Raw genomic sequence first — 15,391 nt, 5'->3', positions numbered from 1 at the left:
TCGAAACCAAACTTGATACACTTCATCTACACCATGATTTGAGGGTCCATGCCAAAGTTGGGAACAGCGCCACCTATGGGTGTTGAGATAACAAAAATGCACTTTTTTGCTTATAACTTCTGAACAATTCATCAGAAAATTATTATCTTGGTGTCTAAGGATTCTTTAGATAATTTCGAATCTGTGGATGTCAATTTTGTCAAGACCACCCGTGCGCCATTTTGAATTTTGTCATAAATTGCTATATCTTTTGAACTACTTGACAAATCTTCACAAAAATCGGTAGGCATCATCAACACCATGTCCCAAGGTACACCAGAAGTTTGAAGACAGCATTACCTAGTGTTCAAGAGATATAACGATTCTTACAAAACTCCTTATAACTTTTGAAATCGTTGGTCATTTTTTCTTATTTTCATGTCATTTTGTTCCTTTGGTTATGCCGAATCTGATGATGTCTCATTTGTCATTTTCCAACATGGCGTCTGTCCGCCATATTGAATTGAATGAAAAACTGTTTTTTTGCTACTCCTCCCTGAAATCTTGTTCAATTTTGTTCAAACTTTCATCAGATGAACTTCAGACCGGGCCTGACAGAAATGACTGAACAGATTTTTGATATTCATTCCCGTTCCCGACATGTACAGCTCCGAAGTTGACTGTGCCTGTGCTAGTTGATTTATGTAGGTTAGCTTAGCATGCTAATTAGCTAACATGCTAACACGTTTCTATTCACTCTAATGAGTCTCTTTAGCTATCTGATTAACTTTGAGCAATGTTAGCATTTTTTAGCTTAGCATGCTTATCTGGCTAAAATGCTACTTCAGGCTTTTGAGAGATCATTCTCACACCTTAACCTCTGTTCTGTGGCTTGTCAAATGTGTGTCAACTAATGTGGCGCACTTGGCTATGGCACTGGTCCCAAACTCGAGAGGTCATGGGCTTGAATCCAGGGTAGTTTGTGTTGTGCTTCTGTTCCAGACACTGGAATTTCTGTGTGTCTTGAATCAGAAATGGTCCTTCTCATCTGATCTTCTAAATGTTGAACTTCTCTTCTTCTGAAATTAGCTGTTTTTTTAAATGTACCTCCCTTTTCTGCTGTACTTGTTCTGCACTACACTTAATGAATATCCTTGTTTAGCATGCAAGTCAGTGCTTGCTCTGTGTTCCTTTTTCTATTAAAACAGATCTTCATTATAGTGACTGTGCTGTATGTGAATTCCACTCTCACATTTAAGGGCCTGATATGGCCCTTCTCATTCTCATACTGTATTCTTTGGCTGCCTCTGACCTCTGGAACCCTTTACTCCATAGTATATAAAGAAAAAAGGTAAAATAGGCTTTTCAGCACTAGCGTCATCTATAACATATGTAACAATAGAACACCTTCTGTATTTCACTTTTTATAGATATACTGTATAGCAGGATCATTAATAGGATTTAAGAACCTTCAATAATATTAGTCCCACACCCAGCCCAAGGTAATAAAAAAAAAACTGTATGGCACATTTACTCCAATTAAACATGGAGTTAAGCTAACAAGCCACCAACTTTAATTTACCAAAAAATAAATAAATAAGAACCCAGAGTCTCTGAAGGCATAACAGCATAAGTATTAATAGCTGTACCATTTTTTTTTTGTTGCTTCGTTTAAGTGCAACGGTTAAAGATGCTCTTTATTAAAAAAGAAAGTTTCAAACCTACATTTAAGTTAAACAAGTGATTGTGAACTTCAGTCACGAGAAGTCAAACTTAGGAAATGGAACTCAAACAGGCTTTATTAAAGCAGTATTTAAAGCATAGATCACGTTCATAAAAGGGGGGGGGGGGGGGGGGGGGGTAGAAGAAAATTAAAAAGCATAGTGAAACAACTCAACAGCTCCCCTTAAAAGCCCCCCACCCCCCAAAAAAAACATCTCTGAAAGACAACTTAAATTATTTTCTTCAGAGAAAAGAAAAGTCTTAAGTCATGACTTAAGACTTTGGTTGCCAGGTCATCGGTTGTATCTCTGAATTTTTCAGACAAATTTAAGACCTCACGGACATGGCCATCATCCATTATGATCTTCTTGTGAACTCCATTTACCTCAATTGATACATGGCCATTTAAATTGGACTTGCATTTTGTAAAACGACAACAATTGTCACATTTAATGCAACTATTCATATGAGTGGTTGTGTTTACTGCATCCATTTTGTGCAGTTTTGGACATAAGTGACTAACTTTGATTTCAGTGTCAACTATGTCTCCCTCAATGGTGATAATGGCATGTTCATCGCTCTGAAAGCAGTTACCCAAGTCAGGCAGAACCTTGATCTCAGTCTGCAAAGTGCTCAAAATGCATGGCTTCATGTCAAACTGCGGGACTGACACGTTCTGTAACTCGTACCACTTTCCAACATCAACCTGGCTATCACACCACACGCTTAAAGCCATGCTGGAAGTCTTGTCAGCTACTTGACAGGTCTTCCTCATTACTTGCTTGTGACTTTGAGTCAGGGTCTGCTTCTCAAAGCAGAGAGAGAGTATCTTGACTTGGATGGTCACCTGTGACTATTAAAACTGTTTCAAATGCTCATTCCTTAACACAGACCTCAGTAAATTCAGGGATAAACCTCATATCCCCTACTTTAACTAACATCTGCAAAACTTTAAACTTTTCAGCAAGAAAAAAAAAAAGTAAAAGTTACCCTCTGATACTCCCTGACATCACTGGCAAGTTCAATTAGGGTTCTGGTTTCACTAGTGGCTCTCAGACCATCATCAAAAGCAAATGACAACTGTTGGATGATTGAATTCTTGCTGTAGCTGTTTACAATTATATCGTCTTTTCCTGAATGTTGAAACGATGGCTTCAATGTGATTCCAGTTAGTTTCACAGGACTCCTGTAAGTAAAAAAAAAACCCTCAAGTTGTTATTTCACTTGACAACCATTATGGATGAATAAATTCTACAGTAACACTGTCTGTCATGTCAGAGACAATGTTAATGCTAATTCTTGACAGAACAGGTATCCATTAGTTACAGCCAAAACATACACATACTACTGGGAACAAGAATGACATCCTGTGGTCTTAAAACAGCAAGTATTAGTATGTACTAGTGTTCCTGTGGCTCAAGTGGTAGAACATTGTGTTAACAGCACAAGGTTGTGGGTTCGATTCCAAGGTAACACATGTTGGGTTAAAAAAAAATAATAATAATTACCCGAATGCACTGTAAGTTGTGTTGGATAAGTCTGCTAAATGCATACTGTTTTAAATGTATTACTCCCAACATATCACTTATTCTTTCCATTCAGGTTTAATGAGAAACCTAAAAAAAATTGTCACTTGCCTGTCTTTCTCCACACACTCAAAGACATTGTGGTGCTGTATATCAAACACCACCACACGAGTGTTGCAGTCCCACTCCTGCAGTAGAGCTTTAAAAAAAATACTTTAGTACAATGAACAAAATAAAGATCTTAACATGACAACTAGATTACAAACAATGCATACTATTCAAAAAGCAGCAAACTGTGTACAAACGTGGATGGTTTGACAAAAGAATCCAAGATGTGCTCACAAGCAACAAGAGCAAGGATATCAAACTTAATTCCCAAAGTGTCACAACCCTGTAGAGTTTAGAGCCATCCCTGCTCAGACACACGAGTGTTTTTGTGAAGTGGGTATATCCCATAGGCACAATGGTTTATGTGCTGTATAAATGGTATATAAATGGTATATTCTAACTAACCAGAGCAGAAAACTGTGCAATTTTACTTAAAAAGAAAATAAGAAAAGTTCTGTATGATTTAAAGGCATTTTGAAAAATGAGGACATGGTTGATGTCCTCATAAGACACCCTTTCCTCGTTACACGTGTCATACCCATGTAATTATACAAAAGTTGTGTCCTGATGGGTCACAAAAACATGCCCACACAGACACACAATGCACTTTTCAAAGAAGCCTAAATAACTCCATTAGCTGGCTCAGGTGGGTTAAAAGGCTGTGGCCCTATAGAGAACAAAGCATTCCTGAATTAAAGAGTAGTCTAAGAGAGAATGAGAATAGTCTAAGGGTTTTTTATTCATTTACATAAAACTTTTGACCCCTGTGTAGATTAAAATATTTTGTAAATATAATTTAACATTACCTGACAAGATGCCTGTCTCACACAATCACACCAAACAATAGTAGATTCAATCCTGTCCTCTATTTAAAGCTCTCATGCTTTGTAGGAACAACCAATCCGTCATGACTGATTAGCTCACTGACCAACTGTCTTAATGATCAACATATGTTCTACTTTTAAAACAGTGCATTGATTTAATTCAACCTGATCTCAAAGAAATGCGTGAAATGAACACGAGCCCTTAATCCCGATATACGTGGTGGTGGCACGGAATGTGTTGAAATTACGTGTCGGGACCACGGAAACAACACACATACAAAGTCAATGAAGCTAATTTGTCGTGGTGGAGACACGGATTCCCTGGTTCAACAACGTCACACAGTGGGCGGCGGTAAATGTTGTTTTCTAGTTTAGGAAACGTCCTCCTTTTATAATTTATTATATTGAATTTGTTGCTATTTTTGTTGTCTAAATAACAGTAAATTATTTGTTATTTAACTATCGATTTATAGATGGAGTAGTTTTAAAGAATTGCCCGAGGCAGTGTTAAATAGATTGTTCCCTTTACGTTATTAAACCCTTTACGATAATTTATGATTTTCAAATGAATTTTCTGTCATAGCATCGAATATTATTAATAATTATTCTTACGAATCAGAAAACTTTCAGTGGTTACCGCGGCAACGGTACGTCACGTTACGCACCGTGACCCACGCTTCTTACCCATAATCACTTTTACCACTCATTTCACCCGCCAATTGACTACAGTAAGTATCTCAACTCAATGGGTGTTTGTTTGTTTGTTAAAAAGCACGCAACACCTTTGCTGTTATTTCTTTAGTTGTAGTCAACCCTGGAGATTAGGTTGAATTTGTTACTGTTGCATTCTCATTTACACGGCTACCCGCCGCTATCCAGCCAAATGACAGCTGTTCCCGGCACAGCTGGATTGTGGCACTGCTAACCACTGCTACCAAAATCAGTTTAAACTCATGTATTTGTCCATGTGTTGTGAAGACAACAATTAACAACGAGTTGTTGCAGTGGTTAATGTTTTATTCAAAGTGCGAAGTAAATGTCAGAAGTGTAACTAAGGGGAATTACCAGAATCAGGGATGGACTGGAATAAAAAAGTGGACCTGGAGTCTTTCCAGAGGATTTGACTGCTCAGTGCGACTTAATGTCATATACCTGATATAATCAATGCACAATTAAATAGAGAGATATAGATAGAATAACCTGTAACACTATGGTGCCATACTTTTGTAAGACTTTGCCATTTCAGAAGACACTGAAATCATCATGACATAATTGAGGGTAATTGTTACTTTAGTTATGTGTGACATTGAGAAGACAGAGCAGTGGATATTCTGAGAAGCATTTTACGCAACAGGACAGAAAAAGACCACTGTTTCCATTATTTGTAGGCCTAAATAAAAATAGATTTGTGTATGTACTTGCTTGTGTCAAGTGACTGTGGTACAAATCTGACATTTGTACGGTAAGGATTGATTTGTATTTTGATATGATATTTGTGCGTAGTGGTTGTGATTGATTAATATTTATATTTACTCTGTCCTAACAATTAAGAAATGCTCATTTACTACAAAGGCTATTCTAATAATCTTTTGCTTTTTCCTGTTTTACAGCTTTATTGCAACACTTTTTGCCTTCACCAACACACACATATATACACACACGCACACAAATCAAAACAACGGCACTTTTAAGAGCCACACTCTCTCTCTCTCTCTCTCTCTCTCTTTCTCACTTGTCTCTTTCGATCACTCTCTTTCTCTATTTCTTCATCTTGTTTTTTTTTTTTTTTTTTTTTTTTGTGTATTGTTTCTATTTGTATGTGATGTCCCTAAATTCTGACGTCAGGGTCTTTGATGATCCCAATGATGCCAGGATCCACATGGCAGCATTGATTAGTGATGCTTATCTCCATGATGCCAGGGTAAGGCTTGTCATGAGAAGCAAATACCTAAGTCTGAAAATACTAATTGCTATTGCTGTTTATAGTGACGAAAAGGGTTAGTAAGACCCTTTTATGCAACTACTGAATAATGCACAATTATAAGTGCTGCTGGTATAAGTGCTCTGCAAATATATAGGCTGCCATGGCCAAGAAAAACCCTGCCTTTCCCCAAAGAAAAATGAGAAAAAGCAGGAAGAGATCCCTCACTAATCCACTGGTCACAGGCAGGCGTGAGAAACGTCGGGAAACACACTGCTCTGCATCAGGTTTGTTCTTTACTAAAACACGATTACTGTATCAAAGAATAAAGATAATTCATTAAATAGTGTTTTGGTGGTTACACGTATTATAAAATGAGAGTCAAATACTACTTTGAAAAAATGGTGTTGCAATGTTTGTGAAAATTTTTCTCACTAAAGTATAAGATATTTGAAGAGCATGTGACTGATAATCCTTACTTGTGTTGTGTTTTAATACCTTTTGCTTAGTTCCCCTGCCTCCACTCCAATATTTTCATTTTGAAATGAATTGGTTTCATGTTATATTGATCAGTTATGATTATATTGAAGTAAAATGACTGTCTCTGCAGCTGCTTCTCAATCCAGAAGAAGGGATCCAGTGCATGAGGAAGGCCTTCAGATAGAAGATCAAGAGTTGGCAAGTCTTGGTGAGGATACTGAGTGGTACAGTAGTAACAGTCCACTACAGTTTTTCCAATTCCCACCATTTATTTAATTATAATCAAGCATTATGTTTGGTCAGTTCCATTACAGACTCACAGTATAACTGATATATTAAATTTAATTAAATGTATGCATTTAGCAGACGCTTTTATCCAGAGTGACTTACAGTGCATTCAGGCTAACAGTTTTTACCTAACATGTGTTCCCTGATATATACTTGTGATATATACTCGTGTGTGATCATAATCATGAGTACAGACCTTTTAAGGACAAGTGAATGTATATTTTTGTTTTTTTAGAAACAAGACTCCAAGAGTTAAGGGACACTATAACTGCAGACCAGGTTCCGGAGGGAACAGACAGAATGGTTTCTGCTTGGGAACAAAGGCAGCTTCTCACAGATGTGAGAATGAAAACTGCTAGGCCTATGCTTTTTGATGCAAAGCTCTCAGCCGAGAGAGTATCCGTCCAAAATTGTCACAGATGCTGTGCTGTAGAAGCTGTGATTAGGTGCCTGGACTGTGTACCACTGGACATGGAGTACCTCTGTGCTACCTGTGACATGGAGGCTCACAAGAGAAATATCTTCCATGACAGAGAGGCTGTGTTCCATGGATTTCTTGAGCCCATTCCCCCTACAACTGCTGTGGTGCTGAATGAAAATGGCCAGCCTCAGTTTTGTGAACAAAGTATGTTAAAATTATTATTATATCAAATTGTCTCATACTTATAGTGTAATTCCCCAAATGTTTTTGTAGATTGGCACGTTTATATTTAACAGTGTTTCTAAATGGCTTAGACATTTTTTTCTGCAAGTGTGAAATTTAGTAGCTGAATAACAAAAGTATGATTGGTTTTGACAGTTCTGACCAGCATATCTTTGACCAGCTAAGTCAATTGCATCTTAATAAATGTGTCTAAGCATTTACATAGTGACAATTACAGTTGGTATAGTGGTGTGGCCAGTTTTGATTAATGGTTGTGTTTTAAAGCACTGTTTTGAAAATGAGCTTAGCGTTTTGAGAAATGCATCTAAGGGACTGAGGAAAAGCTGTAAATATGGCCTTCATAACTTCTTTCTGTTTTGCAGTATGTCAACTGCCTGTTCCTGCACCAAGGTCAATTTGTGAATGCACACATGACTTCACAATCACTCCAGGGAAGCATATTTCTGTGGTCACCATCAATGGTATGTTGTTCTGAAAGCCCTCTTTTTTGTGCCTTATTGTACTAGAACTAGCAAAGCGTTGCCCAAATGCCATGTCAAATAGCTAATATATCATAAATTTGTATCTCTGTATAGAAGGCAATCTGTTGCAGTTTGATTACTGAAATGATTTTAGTCTTTACTACAGCATATTTACTTGTTCACAGGACGATACGATGTCTGCTTGCCACGGAAATCCTGTTCATCATGCTCTGCAGAGTGGACTCCCGAGTTGAAAGACCTGCTCATTTATCGGTACTGGCCAGCTAGCACCAGCTGCCAGACCCTGTACAAGTTTGATGTCTTCACCTCGTCTGAACATATGAAGGTGACGGCACCAGCCATGTCCAGGCAGGCCTTCCTGAAAATGTTGGAGCACAGATCTGTTCAAGCTGGAAGGGTAAATCTGCCTGAATATCACTGAAACGTATAACAAACAAAATTATATTACTTTATACCTAATATTTAATTGTGGGCATTAATTCAAAAAATCCTAACCCGATCATTTCTTAATATACAGACAGGTAGTATCTGTGCTGATACATTTCAGCGAAGCTTTTTTGAGTTTACCTTCTGTCAATACAAAGAAGAGGATATGTGCCAGGTCCATCATTTTGAGTGTCCAGCATGTTATCCAGACATGTTGGCTGTCTGCTCTGATGGGAACCGAAAACATTACCGCTTCAGCAAGTCAAAAGGGTAGGTATAGGTATTTTTCAGAAGTTTATTTTAGACTTGTCTTACACAAATAGTAGCTCTGCGGGTTGTCTTTGAGTGATCATAACTTACATTTTAACAAATAGTAAATGTTGTACTTTTGATTTTTATTACTGACGCATTTTATCTTATCATGGACAGGACTGAGGAGCCACCCATATACGAGGGCTTGTTCTTGGCCAAGGACGAGGAAGTTGCTACCTTTGTTGACCTCGCCAGAGGCAACATGAGAAGTGTATGAACATTTGATTTATTTTTTTAAATATTTTTTATAATACTTGTTTATACAGATATTTTGTGTTTTTATGTATCTTAAAATGTGTTATAAACTGACTTTATAGGCAAATGAAAGTGCTGTGTGCGGTACTGCCAAGTTCACCGCTGGCAGAGAGATGTCAAAAAAGTCTGGTGCTCAGATAGACGAGGAGGGCATTCAAGTTGCAGTTTGCAGGTATGTATGAGCTTGTGTATGATTTTTGAGTCTGATATTTGAGTTTTAATGGTAATCCAAGTCTTAAGGTCCTTGCACACCAAGTCCGAAATTTTCACATGCGTTTTTTCATATTCATGATTCTGTGGCTCTGAATTGTCAAAACACCAGTCAAAGTGAATGCTACTGAAAAACGCAGAAAATCAAACCCGATTCTTAAGTTTATGACAGACGAAAGTTTAGGAGAGAGTCTAACCACTAGATTTTCTTCTGATTTATCAGACATGGGTTTCTCTTACGAGGACTGAACCATTACCGTGGAGAAATATTTGCTTACCCAATGTTTCTTCAAAGAGAGATGTCAAAGAAGGCAAATGTTACCTTCTTCTGTATGGATGTTACATGCAGGTAATCCACATTGTCATATTGCAAATCAAACTCCATGATTAAATTGTCTTGTTTCTCAGCTTTACAGTGATTTTAGATTTCAATTAAAAATGGATCTTTGTTACACTCACATAATGCTGCTCCTGCTTTTTAGGTGCCCTACCTTAACAAAGTAGCAGAGGGTTTACCAGAGCTTCTGCCATTGACGGAAATGAGGCCATTTCTGAGCGTCATGCATGCCAAAGCCCATACAGCAAAATGCGAGGTACATGCAGTAACTTTGTCTGGTATGGCTGTAGCTATAGGGAAATAATAATGGGTCGGATAATAAAGGATGCTGTGTGTTATCTTTCACCAACTGCTTTTCAGCTGCTTTTGTAGGACATGGATTTTGTTTTCCTCCGCAAAATAAAAAGATTGTGTCATGAGATGTTTTAGAGATAATTGTATGCATTAATGTAGATATAACATTCTAGCAATCTTCAATGCAAAGGATTATTTTTACATTTGTGCATGTTATGCCTGATTGGATGATGTTATATAAAAACTTCTGAAGTACTGCTACATAATGCTTCTCACTCTGTGTTACAGGTGAGATGGGGTGGCAGAAGCCAGGATGGAGCAGGAAACACGGTGGGAGAAGATGTAGAGCAGGTATGGTATTATTTTCAGTATTTTAACTATGGCTTCAAAGAGTCTTAATAGAATCCATAACACCAAAAGGTACTTATTTGTCATCTAAGTAACAAGCCTGGTGTGAGGGTTAAAGTACATCCTTTATGTATGAGTTAAAATAAATAATAGGCAGTTCAGTTGTTCATGCATGCGTAAGGGGTCCCAGATTCCTAGGATAATATAGCACACATTTTTTCTGTTAAACCACAACCAGAGGATCTATGGTGTGTAGGTAATATTTTTATGTAATGGAGACCAAAATTTTATTGTATTATTTTCTTTATAGGTGAACAGCTTTCTCTCCAGGGCAGCACTTGTCACAAAATACATGACAAAGGCTGGTTAGTGTTGCCATTATACTTCACGCTGTCATAGCCTAAATAAATAATAATAAATACTTAATAGTGTTTTTACAGGGAATTAAAAAACAAAGTTTCTCTGTTCTGTTCTTACGAAAGTTATCATTGTATTACTTCAAGGTAATTACCCGTTCAACTAACTTTTAGTGATAGGGTTTAGGCATGTCTGTTGGGTTTCTCTTTTTGTCTTTTGGTTGTGAAATCATACTTTTTGGCTTGTGGGTGCATTGTTTTCATTAGGAAGAGTGAACATGCTAACGCGACAGGCCATGGGTTGGAACAGAAGAAAGAGGGACAACCTTCATCAAGTGTTAGCCCACAGATATGTCAAAGTAAGGGTAAATTATAATTGAGATCCTAAGCACTGCCCGTTTCTCTCAGTGCACCATCTACAGCTAGATCTGAAACTATTTGTTGATTAATTGTTTAATAAAATAAATATGTGACTATTTGGATAATAATCTTGTAACTGAGGGGAGGGTAGTGTTTAGGATTGGTCAGTTACCTTCTAAGATTGTAACCTCACTGTTTTACAGACATTTTTCTCCTATTTACAAGTCTGCTTGGTAGTATACACAGATATTTAATGTGTTATTTAATGTAACACCTGTTCTGATGAATGTCTTGTACCAAAAGCTCAAGTAAAATTTGTGGTTTTTTGCATTGTAGTGGTGCGTAGAGCTTTTTTTCTGACTTTTTTTTCTTTTTAAAAGATCACAGAGAGGGCAAAACTGGAAGCTGCCAGCCTTAGCAAAATCAAGAAGGAGCACAACCTTGATCAGGAGACAATACAGCAGTGGGTGTGTGATGTCAGACAATGGGCAGTTACAGGTAAAACAGTACACTATGTATATAGAGTGTGTGTATATATGCACACACACACACACACACACACACACACACACACACACACACCTGTTAATGACTGTACCTTATACAAATAATAAAAGGTGGCTATATTTTGAAAATGTCACTAATTGTCTCTTGTTCAACTGTTTTGTTTCACCTATTTAGAGAGAGTCTACACTACAGGTTGTACTGAAGAGCTAAGGGCTGACATTGAGAACATCACTGTAACCCTTTTGCGCAAGAAGAAAGATCTGTATCGTTTACATGGTTTGTTGTCAAATCAAGTTATTTAAGTTAATAACACTTCAAAAAACAATAATATTCTGGGATTATGGCACAGTTTTCTTTTCGTTTCGATTTGCAGATAGCAACCAGGCAAGACAAAGAAAGAAAAAGAAAATGACAGAGTTGAAGAAGAAGCTTCGCGAAAAGGTCTTGCAATACAACACCGTAGTGGAAGGAGATCCGATTGACGAGGAATTAGCTTGCAGTCTGACAGAGGGATACATCCTACCATGGGAGAGACACAAAGATGGTATATGTATGAATTGCTAGTTTACCATTGTCCTTTTTGTTACTTGTCATGCAACAACACAGGAATGAGATGATACATTGAAATAAAAAATATCATGAATACGAAAATATGGAAATATTTATCATGGAGCATAAACATTTGAATGGTGACATCAACACCATGTTATTCTGCTGTAGTAAATGCAAATAAAATGCTTGACCATCACAATTTCACAAGCTCTCCATCCAAATTATATTATTGTTACTTTTATTCATATTTTTTTAATTGTTTATATTCTACAGAACCAATGCTGTCACTAAAAAGATTTTTCAGAAATAACATAATTCTGTTATACTTATATAATATAATAATAAACATTCCTTTGTCCACTGTTCCATTCCTTTCCCCAACCAAAGGCAACACGTTCAGGTTGAAGAGATCTATCTTCGACCAGGTAATGCTGCTGAAACGCTTGGAGGAGGAGCAGAGCATCCTGGTAAAGGAGATGTCTCAGCACATCAAGTACCTTCTGAAGCAAGTGCAAGAAGTCGAGTCACTTAGAGGACAGACTTTGGAGCGCATCAAAACCAGCAGTATGTACAGTATCTTTAGATTTTAGTGTCATGAATTAATTTATAATAAATAGATATATAAATAAAGATAATAAAGATATAGATATATATCTCCAGGGAGCTCTATACATTGAGTTGTGATCAGACACTAAGCTGACCAGCTATTTGGCACCAGTGTGCACAATGTTAAAGTTGTAAATATAATGACTAAAAAATAATGTTGGAGTTGCAAATTCAGCATTGTAAAAAGCAAAAATAGTTACAAATGTCATGTATTGTTTTATGTCTCATATTTCTCTTTCTATTTTTTTCCACAATTCCTCTACAGGTTTCAGTGACCTGACAGAGGACGCTACACATGGGCTCAACAGTGTCCTCAGTCGGAGGGGTCACTCACTTAGAAGTCAACACCAACAGGCTGTTAAAGCATACAGCAGTATAGCCACTATGGAATGTGATTTTCTTTCCATACAGGAGGACATTGAGGAGTGGGATGACAATGGGTTCACCAGCCCTGAATCTGAGGAAGACACCTAAAGACTGCTGCCAAACAACACAGAGGAACTGGAGATTTGTACAAAAAAATCTTGCCTTTGTTTTTAAATAGCTGTACCAAAGTATCTACAGGAAAGTTTGTGTAGAGTCTGTATTTTTATAAAAGGAAAAAAAAAAATAGAAAAACATTGTTTTATTTATCTCTTCTAACATTTGAGTTTGCTGGTTTCAGACCAAAACTGCTTATTGCTGCTTTAAATAATTAATTGTCATATTTGCATGGAAAAATGTAATGAAGATTCAATGGCAGTCTGTGTGTAATTGTAACAAGTATAATACTAATGCTTTTTTTTATTTCCATAATATATTTGGATTTATATTTGTTTGCAATATGCATATGCATGTACCCATATTATTTTGTAGTTATTTGTAGTTATAGCATACTTTATGTTTTCTATATCTACATGTAAATACAGACAGACAAATCCAAACATTTTTCACTTACATCCTGTAAAACTGTATAAAGAAATGTCTTGCATATGCACAACTTTAATAAACCCATTTAATGGAATTGTCTGTTGTGTGAACTTAATATGCCAGTTAAATCCTTCAGTGGTGGACCTGGTCGTGAATAAGTACATTTACAAAAGTACTGTAATTAGGTACAAAATACTGGTATTTTTACTTCTGTATTTTCTATTCAGAAAACTGCTTTAGTTACTATTTACTTCACAAAGTTTTCCACACAAACAATATGAAGAATATAAATTAAGGTACTCAACAGTTTATAAAAGTATAGCTAGTACATTAGTTAATCGACAGAACTTTAATTGCCAGCTATTTAGATAATTGTTTAAGTCATGTCATGTAAAAACATTTAATGGTTCCAGCTTCACAAATGTGAAGATTATCTTTTAATTTTGATTATTTAATATATATATATATATATATATATATATATATATATATATATATATATATATATATATATTAAACATTTTTAGGTTTAGACTGACGAAACAAGCAGTGTGAAGGTGTTACTTTTAGGCTATGGGTTCTTGATTAAGGTTGAGGTTTAACTCTGACTCTACTCTAACCCTAATCCTTTACTTAAGTAACATTATTTTGACTTTTACTTGTAACAGAGTATTTGTCCAGCTAATTATTAGCACTTTTACTTTAAAAGTAAAAAAATTAAAAGTAAATTATCTGAAAACATAATCCACCATTGCCATCATTTGAAAGTACTATTTGGACACCTAATTGCTCCTTTTAGACTAATGCTGATGCGCATAAGTTTATGACTGTGCCAAAACACTCAAATAGTCTGTTTGTTGCTTGGCTGCAGTACATACATACAGGTGCTGGTCATATAATTAGAATATCATCAAAAAGTTTATTTATTTCACTAATTCCATTCAGAAAGCATTTTATTTATTTATTTTAATTTTGATGATTATAACTTAAGTAATATTCTAATTTTATGAGAAACTGATATAATCATCAAAATTAAAATAAATAAACAATTGAAATATATCAGTCTGTGTGTAATGAATGAATATAATATACAAGTTTCACTTTTTGAAGCCATCAACTTTTTGATGATATTCTAATTATATGACCAGCACGGTATAATACTACATTTCTAAAAAAATATATAAAAGTTGAGGTCGGGGCTGCAAAGTCCTCACTGAAACTAAGCCTGAGCCAAGGCTGTGTCCATGAGAAGTTAAAATTTAAACTTTTTCTTAGGACTAAACCAAATATATTGTTGGAAAGGGCTCGACATGAAGAGTAAAATATGTCAGTCTGAAGGTTGTAAATAGCTAAAAACAGCATACATGAAACCAACTGTTATGAATAGTTCTTGACCTCAGCTGTATGACTGTACTCATATGGATAGAGTCATCAAGAGGGGAGCTGTCAAAAATGGTCAAACTTGAATTTCACCTATTTAACAGTAAGGTATTTACAATTTTATTACACAAATGTGATTCCCATCCCCTTTAATCCATCACTAGACTTTTACATCATTATTTACAAATTTCAATTTCAGTAAATTGAGTCATTTATTTTTAAACTACAATTCCCTCTAGCCACGCCATCCCACTTGATACTAATTAGTATCATATTTGTAGTTTTTCCTGTTTGCAAAGTTGGGCTGTGAATAGGGTCGTAAAAAGCTGTATGCACAGAAAATATATTGAATATCTAGTACAACCAAACTAGTACTTACACTGTATTTAGGTGTTGTATGTTATGCAAAAGAAAAGAATTTGGTTTATTTGAGATATTTTCAGAGCTTGAAAAGAAAAGAAATCAGCATCACAGTAGTTCTTCTGGTTTGCAAAATAGGGTTTCCATAGAAAAACATATCAGGAGAGTATCTTAATGTTTAACTA

At 36.1% G+C, this 15,391-nt stretch overlaps 2 protein-coding genes across 2 annotated transcripts; both read left to right on the top strand.

Moving 5' to 3' along the window:
• The first annotated feature begins 4,512 nt into the window (after window positions 1–4,512).
• LOC127981329 (uncharacterized) lies at window positions 4,513–8,949 on the top strand. The gene is made up of 8 exons (XM_052585493.1): window positions 4,513–6,080; window positions 6,238–6,367; window positions 6,691–6,768; window positions 7,084–7,473; window positions 7,875–7,973; window positions 8,159–8,391; window positions 8,512–8,690; window positions 8,850–8,949. Exons 1-8 carry the CDS (start codon window positions 5,982–5,984, stop codon window positions 8,947–8,949), a joined length of 1,308 nt encoding a protein of 435 aa, XP_052441453.1. The 5' UTR covers window positions 4,513–5,981.
• Window positions 8,950–10,276: 1,327 nt separating this feature from the next.
• On the top strand, window positions 10,277–13,560 carry LOC127968196 (uncharacterized). The gene is made up of 7 exons (XM_052569212.1): window positions 10,277–10,541; window positions 10,800–10,891; window positions 11,273–11,390; window positions 11,574–11,675; window positions 11,773–11,943; window positions 12,339–12,515; window positions 12,823–13,560. Exons 1-7 carry the CDS (start codon window positions 10,529–10,531, stop codon window positions 13,029–13,031), a joined length of 882 nt encoding a protein of 293 aa, XP_052425172.1. The 5' UTR covers window positions 10,277–10,528; the 3' UTR covers window positions 13,032–13,560.
• The last annotated feature ends 1,831 nt before the right edge of the window (window positions 13,561–15,391 follow it).

Source organism: Carassius gibelio, chromosome A4, assembly GCF_023724105.1.
Source record: "Carassius gibelio isolate Cgi1373 ecotype wild population from Czech Republic chromosome A4, carGib1.2-hapl.c, whole genome shotgun sequence".
NCBI lineage: Eukaryota > Metazoa > Chordata > Actinopteri > Cypriniformes > Cyprinidae > Carassius > Carassius gibelio.
The sequence above is the reverse complement of the archived record's forward strand: the minus strand, read 5'-3'. Positions and strand labels throughout refer to the sequence as shown.